At 48.8% G+C, this 20,810-nt stretch overlaps 1 protein-coding gene across 1 annotated transcript in view; it reads left to right on the top strand.

Moving 5' to 3' along the window:
- TSPAN7 (tetraspanin 7) overlaps positions 1-20,810 on the top strand; it is a 122,499-nt gene that overhangs the window by 85,918 nt on the left and 15,771 nt on the right. Inside the window, exons 2-3 of the mRNA XM_045791626.2 lie at positions 14,708-14,896; positions 18,537-18,611. Coding sequence (XP_045647582.1) covers positions 14,708-14,896; positions 18,537-18,611 — 264 coding nt within the window. The remainder of the gene's footprint in view (positions 1-14,707; positions 14,897-18,536; positions 18,612-20,810) is intronic.

The following is a 20,810-nucleotide window of genomic DNA, read 5'->3' as shown; positions in this document are numbered from 1 at the left end:
CCGTCCTCAGAGTTACCAGCTGCTTGTGCCGTCCCTTAAGATGCCTGCAGCCCTCAGGAAACCTTCCCTTTTGCTCCAGGTGGCTTGTGTGGCTTTTCCCTGAACCACATGGCCCACCGTTATGATACTTTCTGATCGAACCACCCAAGGCAAAATGACTTGGAAGAATAGTTGAGCAAAAATGACAATGCCCATCGATTTCTGCGGCCCGAATATACCCTGGAGCCTGCTGGCCTGCTGGTCCATGCCGCTAGCGAGTCCGTGCAGTCCCGTGGCCACCGTCCCTCCCAGCATGTGCCAGGACTTCGGACGACTCTTGGCTTTGAGTACAAACGTGGGGCAAGATCCGGTGGCTTCCCCCATGCCTGAAAAGAGTGTCATTGGTCATTAGCTTGTGTGCAGGGCAGGGAGGGCTCAGCAGGTCTGGCCCCTGACACATTCCTTAAGGAGCGGTCAGCAGGCCGATCACTTGACGCAAACACTGTCCCCCAGTGGGGAAGGTGTATTGACTTTTTCCCTGAGAAGCCTGGCTTTCTACAATAAGTTGCTGATGGCGACTTTCAGGGAAGGGGGGGCTTCCATCTGTGGCCTCTGAGTTGGGGGGACCCAATTACCAAGCTGTACTTTTCTGAGCTGCTGGTTTGCTTCAGACCACAGCAGTCCTGTCATTTCTAAGCACAAGCTCGGAGGGTGGTCTGTCTCCAGTCCCGTGTGCGTCTCCCGTCCCTGAGGTTGCCGTCTCTGCAACTTCACGGTCCAAAGTGGAGGTGCCCGTTGATGTGTCCGAGATGAGACCTATTTGCTCTGCAGGGACTCCCTTGGCTCACACGTAGTTATCCAGACCAAGCGCTAGGTTCCCCGGGATGGTCCTAGTTAATAACCCAGCCCCACCAGGGACTCATCTGTTGGTGGGGCGTGGGCTATGGGGATGCAGAAGGGTGTCACAAAGGCTTAGAACGCAAGGTAAAATGCTGTTCATAAGAGCTACGTGGAAAATGGAAAGCATGTTCAGAGGACGATGAAATGATTCCTGTCTTGGAGTGTCGGGAAAGGCCTCTTGCTGGAAAGGCCCTGTTAGTTTTGCTTGCAAGGGCAGGTGGGACCCAGCTGGGCGGCCGTGGGATGGGGGCGGAGCACGTAGCACCAGCACGTGCCACGCAGGCACGAGCTCACCGGTGGCAGCTCTGTCACCTCAAGGGCAAAAGGGGGAGCTGTATTTGCCCCCATAACCATGACCAAGAGCTAATTACATAGCTTTTCTAAGGAGCTATGTAAGTGTTTTACAGGGAACAGATTTCTGGTGCAACATACCATTCCTAACAGCACCTTTTTAGATACTTTTTTTTTTTTTTACTTCCAACGTATGTTAGGTTTTTTTTTTTTTAAAGATTTTATTTATTTATTCGACAGAGATAGAAACAGCCAGCGAGAGAGGGAACACAAGCAGGAGGAGTGGGAGAGGAAGAAGCAGGCTCACAGCAGAGGAGCCTGATATGGGGCTCGATCCCACAATGCCAGGATCACGCCCTGAGCTGAAGGCAGACGCTTAACCGCTGTGCCACCCAGGCGCCCCGTATGTTAGGTTTTTGACAGAATTTTTGTCTATACGTGGAAAAGTATGAAGGTTGCCTCTACAGCTTTTATAAATTTATCTTTCACCAGCTTCACTGATTCTTAAAATCAGCCAGGATTTGTGAGTCTAGGTGAGACAAGGTCAAAATTGTGTTTGCCTCGGGAAAATAAAAGTATCATAATAGTAAAGCAAGTGCTCCTTCAGGTGCCGTATCCCCTTTTAAAGAACACAGCCCATTTTAGTCGCAACCTCATTATGCTGAACAGGTATTTCTGTTGCACTTCATGTGGCAAAATTATGTGACCTATCACTTCCTTTTGGAGATCAAAGGAAATGTAACTCGGAGTCTGGGAAAATGGTTGCCCTGGTTCCTGTGTTGCTAACGCGCCTATTCATTCATGTATGAAAATCCTGGGAGATAATTGGCTGGGAAACGTACAAAGCTTCCAGAACAATAGTCAGGATCAGAATGACTTTTCGGGCAATTCTGCCTTTCCTGCTGGCTTCCCATCCCCAGGACTTCTGTCCCATGCTTGCCTCTGGAGACACTGTGGGAGTGCCCGGAAAGCTGTTTACCTTCTGTTGTCACACTTCCCAAGGCAACCCACTCCATTTTGGGCAATGCCTTATTATTAGAAAGTTCTTCCCTATATTGAGACCGAAATCTGTTTCTCTATAACTTTCCCCAATACTGGCTTAAATATAGACTTTTGAGGACTGACCTAGAAACACAGGCACCATGTCTGACACTGTTTCCACAAGAAAATGCATTCAGAGTTCCAAACAAGTAATGTATAAATAATCTTCGGGGGCTCAACCCCATTCATAAGGGGGTGCATGCCTGGTAGCAGACATGGGAGACACTCGCCAGGAAAGGGGAAGGGGGCAGATCAGTGCTCACAGGGTCAGTCTGTGGAGTCCATCTGTTCACACCCCTGCCCTTCCCCACGTTTCCTGCATGTTGACAACTACAAAGTGCCTACAAAGTTTGGGGAAATTGTTTCAGAATGCTGGTTTCCTCACAACCCATCCTTAAGAAGCATCTAGGCAACATAAAACCAGGCTTCTCTCTGCATCTCTCCCCTTCCTGGACCTCAGCCTCTGGGAGCTGGCTGGTGTCGCTCACACTGCTGTGGGACACAGACAATCATTGTGGCCGGGGGGGAAGCTGCCTTCAAGTTGGACAGAAGTGAATTTAACACTGGGCTGTACCCCTTATTAGCTTTGTGACTTGGAGCAAATTGGGTAAATAAATAAATTTATTTATTTATCAGAGAGAGCAGAGGAAGGGGCAGAGGGAGAGGGAGAGAGAACCCTCAAGCAGACCCCCCCACTGAGCGTAGAGCCCAGCACGGGGCTCGATCTCACAACCCTAAGATCACGACCCGAGCTGAAACCAAGGATCAGTCACTTAACCGGCTGAGTCACCCAGGCGCCCTGCAAAGCCGCAGTATTTAAAGGCTGGTTTTCATCCACAGAACAGAGATTAAGGGTAAATGTGATGAAGCGTGTAAGGAGCATGGTACTGCTCAATAAAAGCCATTTATCACAGGCGTGCACATGGGTAGCTGTTTGTGGACTCTGCCCTTAGTTTGTGAAGGTCGGATCATGTCCCCCTGCCAGGCTGTGGGGCAGGTGGGTGTGTCGCCACTACGCTAGCTGGCCGCTCAGCCCGTCACTTTGGGTCGGAGCTGCTTTGACAGCCACAGCTTCAGAGTGGGTTCCCCTTGTATGTATTTCAGCCACGGAGTTCTTGTGTTTTTTTCTCAGGGTGAGACCCAGAGTACTTTAGTTTCCTGAACTTTTCCCAGAACGTGCTACAGTTGTCCAGGTGCATGCCAAGCTTTCCTGAGTCTTCTGATCGGTCCTCGTATCCACTTGTGTGGGACGTTTGTAATACTGGACATTTCTGGCTCATCCCAACATATACATCAGAGTATTTCATCCCCGTTCCGGTTCATTTAAAGTACCAAGCCGTAGCTTGGAGCAGAGCATGTTTCCATTTCTATAGATTTTCCTGCTTGAAAGGGGAGAGATAATGGACAGCATTTTTAAATAAGTCCGTTAGTGACTATGCCCGCAGGTTTCCATTTTTCTTTTTTAATTGTGGCAGCCAAATTCTCAGGGTTGAGTATCAACCTGCATCATTGCTAGGATGCATGACGCTGGCTTCTGAGCTTTTCTTACAGAGGCGACAGGGTCAGAGGGTTGGGGGACAAAGAACCTTCTTCTGGGCAGGCTACCTGGGAGGACGTTAAGGGCAGGCGGTGGTTGAGGGCCAGGCCTTTCAGTGCCTGTTCTGCCACTTAGAGCTGATGACCTCGGGCAAGTGTGATAGGATTATTAGGAGACCGAGCTAGGGAGAGCATTAGAGCACTTAGCATAGTGCCCTGTACACAGTAAGCACCCCCTTCAAGCTCCCCTCCCATACTGTTGTACATATTTTGAGAGAGAAAGCTTGCTGGTGTAAGCACTGCTCATTCTCTTGACTCCTAACCATCAATTATTGACCGCATGGAGTTCTAGGATGTTAGAGCTTCGAATTACATTTCCATTAGTGGATTAGACCTAGCCATTCCCACGCTCTTTCTCATGTAGTCCCCCTGGTGGTCAAAAGCAGACATTTATGAAGCAATGTGCCGGGTTAGAAGCGAATTGGCCAGAGAACAGGTTTTTTAATCTCAGTGCAACTGCCTGGTCCTATGAGAGTCAAGTCTGCTATCTGGCTTCCTTAGTGCAGGGCCAGTGACCGTCGATCTCCTGGCCTCCAAAGCTCACACTTGCCTACCAGTCTGTCCTCTCGTATTCAATCGCATAACAAATATTTACTGAGCCCCTACTATGGGACAGGCTTTTGTCTTGGCTTTGGGGATACATCAGTAAACCAGGCAAAATCCCCCTGACTTCATGGAGTTTGAGATTCATTTGGGGAGACAGATGAAGCAAGTAAATCCACTCGTGTTCGGAGATGGTAAGCGCAGAGGAGAAAAACCAAGCAGGGAAGGAGGGAGTGAGGAATGCTGGAGAGGCAGGGTTCCAGTTTGAAACCAGGCACGAGGGAAGGGCTCGCTGAGGAGCAGAGACTTGAAGAAAGGAGGGATCTCTGAAGTCCAGGCAAAGGAAAGACCAAGTGCAAAGTCCCCACAGCAGGAACCAGGCACAGCCAAAAGGCCCGTGAGGGCTGGAGCTGAGTAATCGACGAGGGCGCCCCTGGAGGTCAGGGTCAGAAGAACCAGGGAGGTTCAACCAGGTTCAAGCCAGGTTGGGCCTTGCAGGCGACGGTGAGAGGGTTGGCTCCTGCCCTGTGAGGTGGGATGTGTAGACGGGTTTTGAGCAAACGAGTCATATTGGACTCTCGTTTGGACACTGTCACCCTGACTGCAGTGTTGAGAACAGAGCCGTGGGAGCTAAGGGAGAGACAGGGAGAGATGCCATGGACGGCGGCTTGGCCCAGGTGGTAGTGGTAGACATGGTGAAGTATCCTCTTCGTGGCTTTTCTGAAATAACTGATTTTTTTTTTTTTTGCCAAGAACGTGTGTTACCTAAAGTTAATTTTTTTCCCCCTGTGATACCCTGTCCATATTAGACCTCTGCGTTGTCCCTGTGTGTCTTGTTTGGTGGTGGTCTCATATAGGTGTGTGGTATGTCTATTTGAATATTGGGAGGAAAGTTAATTAAATCATGAATAGAAGTGAGGGTTTTTTTTTTCTTTCCTTAAATCATCTCAGGAGAAAGATAGGACCACTGAAAGAAGACCACCTACTGCTTGTATAAGGATCTTGTTATTCAGTGCTGCTTACGGGTTTCCTCCACAGATTTGACTCATCTAATAATAGGCCCTCTTCTGGCATTATGTCTCATCAGTGCCAAGTTCATCTGAAGAGAGGCATGAGCTCCCCCAGACACCCCACTCCCTGAGCCCCCATCAACACATAGCCAGATCGAGCACAGGCCTTCAGGGATCACCTCACTGTCTATGTTCTAGCATCTTCCTGTTGACTTTCCACATGTATGTATGATGTGTACCTATCCATGGAAGACTGGGGGTTTGTTTTTGGTATTTGGGAGATGATAATCATATATAGAAATGCTGCAAAGAAAGTTTTCCCTTTTGCAAATAATGGAACTCCTGGAAAGCTCAATCTGTTCAATGTAATCACAAGAGAGACATGTGCTCTTCAGTCCTGGATTGGCATTTCAGTTCACATGTATGCACTCGCCAATAGGACTGGTTTATCCACATTCAGTCTCATCAGGTATCCCCCAGGGACACAGCCCCTGGAAAGCATCTGAATTCAAAGATGAGAGATTGCCACTAAGATTCACTCTGCATTTATTAAGCTCCCAACCTGTGCTCATCATGGGCACAGTGACTGGCTTTCGAATTAAAAGTTGGGAATCACACTCAGACAAGCAGTGATTCTATTAAATGCGCATTAGGACAGAATGTCTGAGCGACCCATTGTCTTAGAAGATCAGACACAGGATGTGAGTGGGTGAGGCTTTGGTGGTTACGGAGGAGGTAAAGGACCTTATTTCCTCCCACAAGATTCTTCAAATCTTGATACACCCACAATTAACAATGCAGGACACGGTAAATGTGCAGTGAGCAGAAACTCTCTGTCAACAGGCATTAATAACGCAGTCGTAGCTCTTGTTTACAAGCTTACACTGACACGATCTTCTTTTAAAATCTCTTTTCTTATTAGTGTGGAATTTGATCCATCTTTTCACAGCACTGGTCCAGTCCTAGGTCACCCGAGGAAGGGAAGCAAGAGAAGGGCTTTCTCCCCACAGCACTTCCTTCAGATGCTCGGCGGCCACCTGCTAATGCCGCTGATAAGGCTGGCGGTTGGTTCTCCCGGCACTGGCACTCACCTGCCAACAGCTTTTAAATGCAAGTGAGATCAACTTGGGGGTTCTGCAGAGGAGGTGTGACATAGAGGGAATCCCCCAGACATTAAGCTTCTGTCACTTTAGCCACTACAGCTGGTCCTGATTTTTAAGTACACAAATCTCCCCGTAAGTGGCTTTGCTGCCCCAGTTCTTCGTAGGCATTCACCTATATGCCATCTATTTATATATCTGGGTCATCAGTGAGACCAGAGGTGGGAGCTACATCCAGACAATCTTAACCTCTGGTTTGTTCACTTCTTTCTTTTACGTGCTCTTAGAGGCTGGAAGTTGGGGTAAGACACTTTGCGGTGGTGTAAATCACAAACCTAACTCCTGTTTTGAACATTTTCAGGGAGAACTCAGCAATACTAACAAATGAAAATTAATGCTGAGAAGCTCAGAATAAGCGGCGCTTAAAATTTCTCCCCAGTATAATGGAACATTTCTCAATGTGCTAATAAGCATGGAGCGAAATTCTCTTTTGCTTCTGGGGCCTTTCTTTTGTGGACTTTTTTTTTTCTTAAGAGGGAGGAGACCTAAAGTCCAGAATCTTTGAGGGTAATATACAGGAAATGCAAAAGCAATTCAGGGCTGCCCATTCTGTCTCATTTCCTAGTAGGATATACAGAGTCCCTAATAACATGTTTGGAAATTTCCTGTGACCCTTTGTTGAATAATGGAATTAAGTACAAGGTGGAACCGGCCGGCCTCATTTGTAGGGGTTTAGTAACTCAAGTAGTGAAAGGCTGTTTGGGTAAAGTGGTCTTGATTATGATTTTAGCAGCTGTGTAGCCCTGACTTTCTGTGAGAGGTCCATTTCAGATGTCTCCACTATGTTCGGCCCCGTATTGATCAATTGCCCAGCCAGCACAGGCCCTTGGGGAACACTATTGACCAGTGTGGTCTGCATCCTAGGGAACAGTTGGGCTTGATCTTGGCCTCTCTGGGGACCCCTGGGCAACTCAAAGAAACACATAAAACTTAAGCACTGGAAGGACTCCTATGGATGTTATGCAAGCTGGTGGTTGCATATTTAAGACATCTGGGAGAAGGACAGAAGCGTTGTTTGATAGACTCAAAGCGTTCCTGGAGCTGTTGCCTATGACACGATCAGCTGCTTTACTACACACGTAAAGAAAGGCCTGTGGTGAGCCCACAGCAGGAGCTGGAATTCCTGACTTTTCATAGTGCTGTTCAAAGCCCTTTTCATATTTTCAGAAGCATCTATGTATGATCTGTTCGACAGTGTGTACATCAGACCCCGGCTGCTCACTGATAAAATCCAAACAGAAGCTAGAGTTTTTGACAAATCACTCTGGGCTCGTGACCTAGCTCCTGGAATTTGAATTCTGTGAATTGGCTACAGGATGAAGTAATCTGTAAATATAAAATACAATTGTAGTGGGCTTTACTGGGTGTATAAATGAAGAGTGCCATGTCTGGCCACTGGCATGCCCAGAGCTCATGAACTGCACCGCCCTTTTGTTTCCCATAAGTCTTTAGGGGAATAAAAATGTCTTTCTTCCATGTCTCCTACTTCTCCTATCGGCAGCCACCTTCATAGACTTGTCCACTCTGTTCTGCGTCTCCTCACTGTTCCCCCAAATTCCGGCATCATCCCAACTTTCTAGTGACTCTCTTCCTCCAGCCTCAGCCCTGTCCTTCCCACCATCCTCTGCTTCTGTCTCCTGAGACATATCTTTCCCTCAGCTGTCACTTCCAGCCTCAGCCGTCACCTGCATCTCTGACTCGCTCCCAAACTTCGGTCTCACCTCCCCGAGTGCCTTCAGAACGTTCCTCGGGTGGCCTTTGGTCACATCAAACCCAACAGAAAACAGAGCCGGAACCAGACAGTCTCTGGGTTCCCTAATGGTTCTCAAACTCAGTTTTAACAAATCAGTGTTTAAGATTATCTCAATTCTCTCCCTCTTCTCAACTTCCCTATCCCCTTTTAGTGATTGCACTAATCTCCCTCTCTTCCACACATACCACAGTCATAAAAGCAAGGGAGCAAAAGGGCCGAGTTGGCTAACATACTTGCCTAGAAAGAAGCAGCTCAAAGCATAAGTCTTATCGCTCTTAAGACAACATGTCATCTTCATATAAAAAGGAAAGCTTGTTGTTACGCGAGTAACCTTACGAATTTTTGAGCGTCCATGTAAAACTGCAATGCCTGCCCCCCTAGGCGTTTTTCTTTCCTTCTCTTTCCCAGCAACCACTTGTCATGTCAGAAAGCTGGCAGAACAGTGGGCGTTGGGTCCAGAGACGAGCCGGCTTTCGTACTCCCACGGTTGACAGTTTGTCAGTCACAGGGAGGACCTAATAAACTTTCTGGTGCTGATTTTCCCAGTGGGCACATCCCTAATTAGATTTGCAAGTGAATAAGCATGTCAAGTTGGAGATTGTGATTTGGTGTCTCAGAATGTTAGAGCTGGAGGGGAGCGCCGGCAATCAGGTTTTTCCACCTCCTGATCTTACAGAAGAGGGAACCAAGGCCCAGAAAGGTTAGGTGATCTGCCCCAAGTCACACAGCTAATGTGAGATAAACTGCAACTGAAGCCCTGGGATCCTAACTCCCAGCCCGGAGCTCTTCCCTTCACCTGCCTTGTAAATAAGTACACTGCCTCCCCTTCTGCCCCTCAGCTGGAGTGGGTTCTCAAGCCCACTGGAAAACCCCAATCAAGTCTGCCTCTTAGCCCAACCCCGTATTTTCACAAATAACTTGTAATAAATCTTGAGTTGTAAATAGGACAGATTCACACTGTTCCTTCTGCAAGTTTAAAGAGAAAACCACGACATGGTGGAAACTGCTGGTTTGTCTGCCTTTCCTGTTGCTTTATCATCCCACGTACAAAATCAGGTCGGAACACCGGGCAAGCGCCCTGCCCCGAGATCTCCCCAGCAACACACTTCAAGTAAGAGGGGGCAGAAAGCAGAGTTTGCGTGGCTGCTTCTTAAAATCTAACTTCTGAGGACCCTGTCTTTTAATGTTTTAATTACTGTTTTAATTATTATTTAATTGTATTTATTTTAATTATGATATGGATGGAGTTTCTGTGTCATGTGGTTTTTCTGAGTTAGAGAATCATCTGGACTCGGGGCGGAATATTTCACAATGTCTCTGTGTGGAGTCGCCAGGAGAGAATTAACTTGGAAGCCTCTGGGAAGATCAATCTGTGGCTTTCGCCTAACATGCTGTCTAGCTGAGATTCCGGCCTACGATTTCTTCTGTTTCTTTAGGCTGGTTTTTCGTTCCTATGCTTTCTATCCCAGATGGCTTCTTAGGATGGGGTGTCTTCGAGAGAGCTGGTGCTTCTCTAATTCAGTTTTTCATGGTCTTTTTTTCCCCCCTCTTATTGCATAATACATGGGTTCATGAGCCCCACCTACAAGTAGAGATACACATTATGCCAATGGTAACCCAAGTGCATATTTCGTATCTCATGCAATTAAGGAAATAAAGAGTACATGGACTTAGCTCCGTCAGACCCAAACCTGGCACAGCCTTTCGTGGGCTTGAGAGGAGCTGCTGCTGCTCCGTCAGATGGCTGTGGTTTGTGTGCAGGGGAAGCAGCGGGCTCCAGTGAAATGCCTGTGGGCATGTGAGAAAGATAGAAGCACCATCTCCCTGGCTCCTCTCTGAGGACCAGGAGGCTGCAGGGACAATAGGGAGACTTCCCAGCCTTAGCTGTGTTGACCTGGTGGGGGGCAAAGGACTGCACAGATCTCTGCCATTGCTCCCCAAGTATCCACTTCTGAATGAGAATGCACCTCAGGAGATCTCTTCCAGAGCATTTTGGACACCCCATGCTATATTGGCCAACCTACACGTAGTATCCTTTCAATGCAATTGTAGGGTAAAGTGAGCCATCACATTTTCTAGTTCTGATCTACATTTTCTGGTGCCACCATGATAGCTCTTTTGGCCTCCTCACCAAGCCTAAATTAGAAGTAGCCGGAAGTACTCTACTACCCATATATTCTGAGCTGCCCCGGAAGCACACAGAAACTGTCGAGCCGCCATGAGAGGCTGGGAATGAGAGGAGACCCCGAGACTCAGCCTGGCTACTGCTGGTGGGTGCCGGGCCTGCCCTCCTGGCTTGTGCTTGACACGAGAACGTGTGAGGTGGTGGCAGCACCTTCCCCAGGCCACTCATGTGGGCTCTGACTTGTAGGCTCTGATCTGTCCCCTCTTCAGCCACCCTGTTGGCTGCTCGCTAATGGAGTCTTCTGAGAAAGAAGCAAAACTTCCATGAGAAAATGACACTCTGATGGGTTTAGAAATTGCAGGGCTCTGAGGAGCTCAGACACAAAATTGCTTTGGTGAGCGTGAGCTTACTCTTGGTGACAAAAGCAGAAGAGGCGTGTCAAAGGAGCCCATGCCTTGCTTTTCACCCTGTGGGCGCTTATAAAGGTACACGTAGCGGGGAGTGTGCATGTGCGCATGTGCGTGTGTATTGACAGGAACCAAGAAGAAAATCACACAGTGTATAACAATGACTTTTGACTTTGACTCGTCTTTGTAGGCTTCTTATCCTTAGTGAGAAGCATTATTACAGTAGACAAAATGAGAGAAAGCGTGAGTTTGTGTTTTATGGCTCTTCAGCCCTTGGCTGGTCATTTTTTCCCTCATCTTCCTGGCACTTTTGTCCCATACTTGCCCCAAGCCCACCACCACCGCCACCACCCACTGTGGCTCTCTTGCCACACCACACGCTGTAGCCCAACCTTCTTTCCCTTGTTCAGTTCATCATCTCATCTTTGTGCTTAAGCATTGGGATTTCCCCCAGATGATGATGCCTGCTTGGATTGGCCTTCGTACCACTTCTGATGGCTCCTCAGAGAGATTCAGAAAGTATAGCAGGTCGATGGCTAGCAGGAGACTTCTTGTCCCTTCTCACATCTACCATCAGCTGTTTTATTCATTTGCTCAGCAGACACGTACTAGACATTGACCATGTGCCAGACACACAGCTCCTGCCCTCAAGGGGGTCACAGTCCTGTATGTACATGGGAGGGGGATAGGGCGCTGCATGACAGCAGCATAGTACAGGGTAGTTCTTTGTAAGGAGACTGGGAGGAGTGGGTACAGTATGCCGTGCGAGTTAAGGATGTAGACAGGCAGTCATAGGAACAGGAAGAATTCTTGCCAAGAGGATCATCACGAGCCAAGGTTGAGAAACAGTAAAGCGCAGGAAATACACAGAGAACAGCTCGGGTTTACTGGAACCACATAGAATGCATAAAGAGGAGGGAGGGAGAGGAGGCTGTAGAGGTGGGTTCAGTGTGTGCAGAAGGCCTTGTGTGTATGTGGGGTTCGGCCTTCCAAACACAGAGTTGAGCTATCGGGGATCTCGGAGTGTTGAGAAGAGCAACATTGGAGAAGGCCTTTTCTCTCTGGGCTGTTCTTAGATTCCTAGCAGACAGGTGCTGGATGGGGCCCATCTATGCCAGTCCCCATGTCATTAGGAAGAAGAGCTCCTTAGAGGATGACTAGCTTGATCCAGGTCAAGGTACTGGATGGCTTTTCTCCCACACAATGTGGTGCCCACAGCGTTGTGTTTCTTTGCTTCCATTGGCAATCTTTAAGAGGCACCCTTGAGGTCTGCAAAAATAGCCCTTTAATTTTAACGTAATTTATATTTTATGAACATTTTAACAAAGTTGATATTATAGGTTTTGTACTTGACCTGAGCGTGTTGTCCTATACGAAGCAATGGTGGCATTCAGAGAAATTACTTTTTAAAAGGAGAAAAGGGATCAAAATGTTAATACTGTTACCCTTAAAATCCGGATTTGGGTTAACTTTGATATACTGCATATAATATTTGTTGTGGTAGTAAGTGCACTGTATAAAGTGACTGGTCACAGAAATCTAAGCCATCAGACTCTTCCCTTGGGTCGCTAAAGTCACTGCATCCCAACGATGTATGTCTGCAGTGTTATGAATCTCTTGGGGGGGCAGTCACATGAAAGAACAAGTCTATAGAGGAGACGTGTCTTCAGCCTAAATAGCGCCTGGCTTAACCGAATTCTTGGTTTCGATCAGTACATTGGCACCGTGACATTTATAGCATTAGGCAGATAATGGTAGAAGTGGGAAATAGGGGATGAGGTTTTCCTCTGGTTCCATTTTAAGGCCCTTCACAATATCCACCCGATGGAAAAGTTTTGTGAATTTGTGACAGTTGAAGGACTCTTTCACGAGGCAGAGGTTCCAAGACCCAGAGAAGTGAAATGGCCGTGTTTGGCACTGGATTAAGCATTGAGACATAAAAGACAGCCCCGGGGGCTCCTAGGTGGCTTAGTCGTTAAGCGTCTTCCTTAGGCTAAGGGCGTGATCCCAGGTTCTGGGATCGAGTCCCGCATCAGGCTCCTCCGCTGGGAGCCTGCTTCTTCCTCTCCCACTCCCCCTGCCTGTGTTCTCTCTCTCGCTGGCTGGCTCTCTCTCTGTCAAATAAATAAATAAAATCTTAAAAAAAAAAATAAAAGACAGCCTAGGCACTCTCCCGTCTCCCTAACGTTCACTGCGTTCTCACCCCTAATGAGCGGAGAGGTGAATCTTAAATTTTGCTTCTGGTGGATGAAAAGCATTTTACGTTTCCAGTTTATGCTCCGGATGGCGGAAGAGGCTGCGCAAGGGAGCTGTTTTCTCTAGCAGCCACCAGGTGTCAGCAGAGCACTTGAAACTCTCGGCAGCCTACATCCTTGGTTTTCTGATCTCACGGAGGCTTTCCCCCCATTGGAACTTTTCAAAGGCGGTAGACCTCCACTGGGCCACCTTCTCCCAAATATCAGTGTCAAATGCTTTCTCTTCAAGATCGCATCACACTCATTCACCTTCCCCTTATAAAACTAGCACTAGTCCCTCCATCCTTTTCTGATTGAAAGCTTTTAATTCTGTCTTTCATGGTGATGGTTCTACAGAGTAGAGCGGCAACTGGGGTGGGGGTAGGAGGATATCACCAAGCTCTTGCTTTTCCCGCTCATCCCTTCTGCCAAATGGGCGGAGCGCGCCACACGGAGAAACAGTCTGATGGTGGATCTTGGTGGCTCCAGACTGCAGGGGTTTTTAGAATGTACGGGAGAGAGACCCAGGCATCTTCACCGGCCTCGCTGTTTGGTTCCTCGTGTAGCACGGATTTGGGACAGTGTGTTGATGGACAGGGGAGACCTTGGCAAGGTGCGTATTGATTCGTATCCTGCTGCTTTGCTCCTGTTTCTCATCACGCCTCCTCACTTGGATGGCCAGGCTGGACAGGAAGCTGTGGCATTTGCTATAGGGCATTGGGCGATAGGGTGGGACAGAACTTGGGAAAGGGCTCCCTTGGACACCCAGGCTTCTTTCGAGCCTCACAAGGTGTCAGAAGAGGTGCCAGTTAGAGGGTTGTCTGTTTGAACGAGTGGTTAAGCTACTGGAAAACTGAAAGAGAGACCAACTGGGGAGATAGAGACCCAAAGTCAACCCTTGGCTTTAGCAGCTGAAGCTTCTAGAGTACATAGCATGTAGCCCCAAGTCTGTCCCCTAAAGGAAGGGCCTGACTGATGCAAGGTTCTGCAGTTTAGACATGCTGTGGCGATTTCCTTTGGGCCGATCGGTGGTATTTGCCAAATCGCATTATAGCTAATTCCAGGAATGATTCAGATTCTTCTGTTGTTTTATATTGAATAAAGCACTGTAAATAAGGCAGGGTATTGAGGGAGATTCAAAAATATTTTGAATGTTTTGCTTTTGTAGAGATTTTTGTTATAACACGGAAAGAAAATCATCATGCTCCTTAAAACATCATGCAAAATGTCCTTAAAACGTACCGTATCCACACGTGCCATTGAAGAGGGTGGCCGACATTCTTATTGGCCTTATGCCCAGCTCAGCATTGGGTGGCGGCTCTCCAACCAGGCCTGGGAGGGCTCTCAGATCTGTATTAGCTCGAACGTGCATTTTTCAGAAACAACTTTAAAAAAAGCTTCCTTGTTGTCGGCTAGACTTCCAATCCATGTGGAAACCGCATATGGCTTTGTGTAAGGGCCAGATCTTATTGTACAAAACCAAAGTGTCTTTAGTCTGGGACGGCTTGAGCGACTGGTCTCCGACACTTCCCGCCGCTTCGGGGGCTCCTGCAGCAAGTGCCACTTGCCCAGAGGAACGTGAGTCTTCACATCCAGGCCACATCGTGGTGTCGATCTCACCTTCACAGTTTCACAGTCCCTTCTCTCCCCTCCCCCCGACCTTTTCAGATCACTGGGGTGATCCTGCTGGCTGTTGGAGTCTGGGGCAAACTCACTCTGGGCACCTACATCTCCCTGATTGCCGAGAACTCCACAAATGCTCCCTACGTGCTCATCGGAACTGGCACCACTATCGTGGTTTTTGGCCTGTTTGGATGCTTCGCGACCTGCCGTGGTAGCCCGTGGATGCTGAAACTGGTGAGTCTGTCACAACATCATGCTGCTCTTTCAACAGCTTCGTGAAAAAACACAAATCACATGAAAGCGACATGGCCCTTCTTGAAGCCACACACAAGCCAATATGCACGGACTCGAATTTGAGTCCAGACTCTTACCCAATCCGCCCTTTAATCCCTTAGAGGGCAGAACAACCCCAAACCTGGCCTGGCACAGACAAATCCGCTTCTGGTCCCTCAAGGTAGGTGGTGATAAAGCAGCGGCCTGTGGTTCCCAGAAGCCATTTATATCCTCACGGCGAGATGCCTTGGTCCAGTTTCGAATTCCTTCTTAGAAGGCTCTTCAGGGATGTGATGTGCAGCTTTGGCGGGCAAGGCAGCATCCCGAACATCAGCAGCCTTTCGGCTTCAAGTTCCCACTGGAGAAATACGTTCTGCCTCCTTGAACTTGGCCGTGCTTGGCTGTGCGGGCACACTCTTCTCTCAGCCTGCGCACCCCGACTCAGCACCGTGGGAGTGGAGCTGAGCCAGAGCCTCCCCGCTCAACGGAGGGTTGGTGCCGCACCAACTGGTGGCTACCAGGCCCAGTGCCGGGCGTCTTTACTGCACTAGGACGCACACAGCGTGATGCTTCCCAAAGGGTAAGGGCCAGGCTGTTGCAAGGCCGTTACCATGATTCTTAATGTTTTGGTAGACTCGTTGCCTAATTGTCCACTCACCGCCCATGCTCTTCATCAATGAGCATTAACGTTAAAGGATTTTATAGATAAAAGGTAGCAAGGGCCTCTCCTCAAAAGAACATTTTGTTTAAAGAGATTTCTTTCAGACGCCTCGTTTTGTGAAAGGGGAGAGTGGAGAGTCCCTCAGTGCTGTGTTTAGCCCTAGGTTAGGGTGACATTGAATACCCTCTAGTGACAGATAGGGGGGTGAGGGTGACTCAGTCCAAAGGAACCACCTTGCAAAGTGGCGCCGGTCAGTCTCTCTCTTGACAAGCTCATGGAGGTAGTGTTTGCTCCAGCCACTTCTGTCCTGCACACCGTGCGGGAGGTCGATGCCCTGGCCAGCAAGGATTCTTCCAGGTTGGTGGAAAAGCCATAGTGAGGCCATACAGAGGCATTTCTGCTGCTGTCACCTGCCGCTCTAGGCTGGCACCCTGAGTCCACCGTCTAGCGCTTCTTACAAGCACAAGGATTTCTTTTGGTCTAGTCCTCAACTCTGCATGCCTGCTTAGATCACCTGGGCAGCTTTTTAAAAACACCTTCGCCAGGGGTCCCACCACCGGTCAGCTGAACCAGAATGTGTGGCAGCGGGACGCTGGCATCCTATTGTCCAAAAGCTCTCAAGGGGATTGGATGGTACAGCAAGGGTTGAGAGCCTCCCGTTTAGTACAATGAGGAGCAAGGGGAGAATTCACTTCCGACGCAGAGAAAAGAAAGATGGCTAAGAATCCATCTGTCCAAACAAGAAGGGAGGAGACCTGGCTTAGGTCTTTAGTGGCGGGGATGTCACCTCTTGAGGCCTCTGTCCCCACGTATGAAAGAATACCACTGGACTCCGCCAAAGGCGGTTTCAAACCGCTCTGCCATTTTCTCCTACCACTTGTGAGCTCATTAGCAGGTGAGCCTTTGGGGAGAAGTTTTGGGGGTTTTGTTTAGTTTTTGTCTTTGGTCTTTAAAAAAACCATCAGTTCCTTTTCTCTGCCGGATGCTGTACTGGATACATAAGCTGTCCAGCTTCCCCCAGTGAGTGTGGGGAGAGCTGGGATTGGAACCCACAGATGTCTCCTTCCAAAGCCAGGACTCTTTCCGCTACAGGATTTTCATGTGGAGAAAACTCGACCCCTACCACCTATATTTAGTACAAGCTTTCCCCGGTAGGCTTTTGGCCAAGGCCTACTGAAGGAGAAGCAGCTGTTCTCTGGGAGCTCCTGGAAACAGGGAACTTCCCAGAGACAGGAAACTGCCGATCTGGCCAACAGGAGCGGAAGTCACTTGATTAACTGTCAGTCTAGAATTTTATGGTCCTTATTTAACCCCATTAATTGCAAAACAACTGAAAATAACTATTTCCACTTTATGGAGGCCCAAAGTGGCGGCCTCTTTCCTAAGAGTTAGCCCACAACAAAGCTAGGACTCACACCTAGGAGGACTTCTGACCACATAGTCAAATGTCCTTTTTCCCACCTGCCTCCTGATGGTTACTTTCCCACAGGACTTTCTGGTGGATTCTAGGCCTGTTGTGAGACTCTCTCTGGAGTCAAATGTGCTTCTCATTGCATTTTGTACTAAGTTGAGAGACAGATGTCACACACACGGAGCATTCTACTCAGAACTGTGTTTGCTGTTTTACAGGCTGTGCTTTAAGTGTGTGTAGAGACATGGTTAAGATTCGAACAAAACTGGCCTTTTAAGCCAGTATTTCCTCCTTTTAACATATGTGCCACTAGCGGAGAAAAATAATTTCTGATCCTGTGCACATATGTACACTTTACAAGTAAGCAGCGCAACCACGTCAAGTCTATCCAAATTCTACAGCATCACCTAGGACCATTCCAAACATTTAGGACTGTTGTATTTCATTTTGAGATGAGAAGAAACAGATTGTAAGACATATGCCTTATAGGAAAAGAATCCCTTCTCTTTCCTTTTATCTGCCTTTCAAAGCCACAAAAATGGAAACCCTTAATGTCTCATAAGTACCATGTAATTTATCCCTGAGCTAAGCACGCGCACGCGCACACACAAGCACACACACAAAATCAACTTGGAAAGTACGGGAAGCATGAAATGAATAAGGAGCACTAAGGCTTTTAGATACTTAAAAACAGTATTGTAGCTTATTTGCTTTTTAAAGGCTCTCAACTCCAGAACCAGAGAGGCAAGTAGCCCCCTGGCCCCTGTTCTAAGTGCTGCCTCAAGCCTGATCACCATATTGACGAAGAACGTTGACCTGTGTGCATTCTGGTCTTTCTGTCAGCATGAGCTTGATACAGTTGCAAAGGAAGGCAGTCTGAAGCCGTTTTAGGAGATGTGCTCAAGGAAACTGCAGGGATTTACCCAAGCGAAGAGAAGCAGCGGGCTCACATCCTGGCTGTGGTCACACATACGAAGGGCCCTTGCATAGGAGCAAGGTTGGGCTTGTTCTCGGATCTTCTGAAAGCCGTTCTAGCACCAGGGAGTGGAAGTCACAAGTAGGCAGACTGTGGCCAAGACAAAGGAGGTCTTTCCAGCAATGGGAATGGTTTGGAAGCTGAATGGGCCACTAGGGGTACGTGGGTGGAGGGACTAGGCTCAGCTTGCAGAAGCCGGATGAAGGGTGCCTGAAGACGCCTGCTGACCATTATGGAGGAGGTGGTATGAAGGACCACCCGACAGGGCAGAACTGTTACCTCCAGATTCCCGATTTCTCCTGGTTGAGCTGAGTCTCCGGCTGAGCTCTCCTCAGCATGTGTGGCCCGAAACACTTATGCATATTAGACAGACACACTTCTATATTGAGGCTCATGTGGGGAAATCTGGACAAGAGTATTTTTAAATTTTTCCTCAGCTTTGGGGGATATGAGGATTTGTGTGATTCCCTGTGATGGAGAAGTCCCCTGCCCCAAAGGAGCGCTCATCCCAATCCTAATGTGTCTGCCTTTGTCCCCTGCACTTGATTTTCAGTATGCCATGTTTCTGTCGCTGGTGTTCCTGGCTGAGCTGGTAGCTGGCATTTCTGGGTTCGTGTTCCGCCATGAGGTGAGTATACACAAAGTAGAGAACTCGCTTAGAGGGTCTTTGGGAGGAGGAGTTTTGGAACTTCCTGTGATGTGTGAGGGGCCCACAGAGGCTAGCTGCCATCTCTGCTGGTATCGCTGTTTTCCAAACGTCACTTCATAGGGACTGAAATGCCAATAAAAATCTAAATGCAGGAATTTCACCAAACTCGAAACCTTAGTAGTTGATCGTCATTCTGTTTTGTGATGTAGTTCCTGATCAAATACCCCTTTTAAAATGGCAGCTTCAACAAGGCACAAGTCGGTGTCTATACAACGAGATTTCTGTGACTGCTTGATTTCCCGCAAACAGCCTGCGCTCCCCTCTTCCCTCCCCAGAGTCCTGGGGGCCGCCCCTTGCCAAATGGGGGGTAGAAGCCAAGCCCAGGAGTGACGAGCGCTGCTACTCTGTGTGGTGGCGAGGGGAAGGAGAGAAGGGCCATCATGATCTGAAACCCCTACACGGCTTTCTTTCTGATGGACATGTGATAGTTTAGACTTCAGAGGCTGGAGAAAAAGAATTCTGAATACTGTTTTGTGATCGTAACTGCAGTTTCAAGGACATTGCTGGCTGTTTTGTATCCTGTGCGGCCCTCCTCCCATGTACTGTCACTGTGGCCGCTCTGTTTAGACAATGAGTAGGCACGAGACATCCTCATGCTGTCTGTAGCCACCACGGTGTCCCCTTGTCAGACATGCGTAGCGGTGACGGGTCAGACAGGGTATGCGCTACGGTGAAGTGCTGGCTCTACCACCCCCACAGTCTGTTAGTGTACCCTGTAGATAGCAGTAAAGCCAGAAGTAGAGACGCCTGTGTTAGAAAGGAAAAAAAAAAAACCCCAACAGGATAGAAGTAGAAAACGCACTGAGGCTGTTGAAAGTCTGGCATGATCTGTGCCAGACCCCACCTCAGTGCTTGGCCAAGTTCAGTTCCCGGTGAGCTTGCTCGTGGTGCTTTCCACCCGTTTTCCCCATTGCTCTGGTTTTCCCCTTACCGGAGGTGCGATCTTGGGTGTCAAGGCCAACTTCTAGAACGCATTTTGTATATGGATGCTGCATCTGGAATTAGATTCCCCATTCTTATTGTCAGGCAAGGTGAAAGCTGGTGAAGACCCGGCCCCCACAGCCCTAGAGGTGCCCCTGATGGGTCTGTGAACTGCAGACAGAGCTGAGGCCCTTGCCCACTCTCCTCCCACGTGCTGCCATGACTGGGCTCCCCAGGGGGTGGGGAGAGGGATACCCAGGGCCTGGACACCCTCATCCAGCTCACCTCTGTGCATCTGACACACTGAGGGGAGTGGTGGGTGGGGGTTAAGACGCCACCCTTTGACCACCGGCAAGGGGCTTGTTTCTCCAGTGGAAGTTGTCAGAATGGCCCAGGGTCTATTCCGTGGGCACCTGCCCACCCCACAGAGACAGTGCAGGTGCAGGGAGATGAAAGGACACGGCCAAGTGTGGTATCCACCTTGGCTTAGACGCTGCATGTGACTAGTGTCCGTTGAGCTCTTGTAACTAAGCATTCCATGGGCAAATCGCCTGGTATTCAAGCAAGGAGCATGCCTCTGTAAGAGAGTCACCATACTTAGCCCAAAGCTTCCCACCAGGCAATTAATGTCATTTGCTGTCCTCCCACTCCAGAGTCGTTTCGGCAGTCGGGGGCAGTCTCACCAGACGTGGGGAGTTGCCTGGTAACACACCTGACGCCCCCCCCACACAGCAGGTTTCCAGGGGAACAGAGCTTGATAGTGAACCCATGGCCAAATGTGCTCCCGGAGGAGGAGGAAGGGTTTGTGAACTACCTCGTAACAAGAAAAGTTCACGTCCTGCTGCCTCTCTTTTTGGCCTCGATAAAGACAGGTTCAGTGCAGGTTGGTACGGCCCTACTCCCGTATGCTAGAACAGGGATCCGTGTCTAGTCACAGCGCCGTCAGTCTTCCTGCCCTCCAGTGGCCTGCCCTTTGTTCTTCTGAGCGAGGGCAAGAGAAGTTACAGACGGAAAGGTGGCCATCAATCAATTTGAAGAAAATCAGGAGAAAAACCAGGCCTGAGATTGGGGCTCACTCTCACGGCTCTTTCAGAAACTGTCCACGTCAGTGGGTCATTTCACAAGGCAGGCTTCTTCCTCTGGATTGGGGATGAGGAAACCATTTTTTTTTTTTTAAATTCCCAAGCTAATAAATCC

The sequence above is a fragment of the Ursus americanus genome, chromosome X (genome assembly GCF_024610735.1).
Source record: "Ursus americanus isolate L20-20 chromosome X, mUrsAme1.1.p, whole genome shotgun sequence".
Taxonomy (NCBI): domain Eukaryota; kingdom Metazoa; phylum Chordata; class Mammalia; order Carnivora; family Ursidae; genus Ursus; species Ursus americanus.
This window is presented reverse-complemented; position numbering and strand designations above follow the sequence as displayed.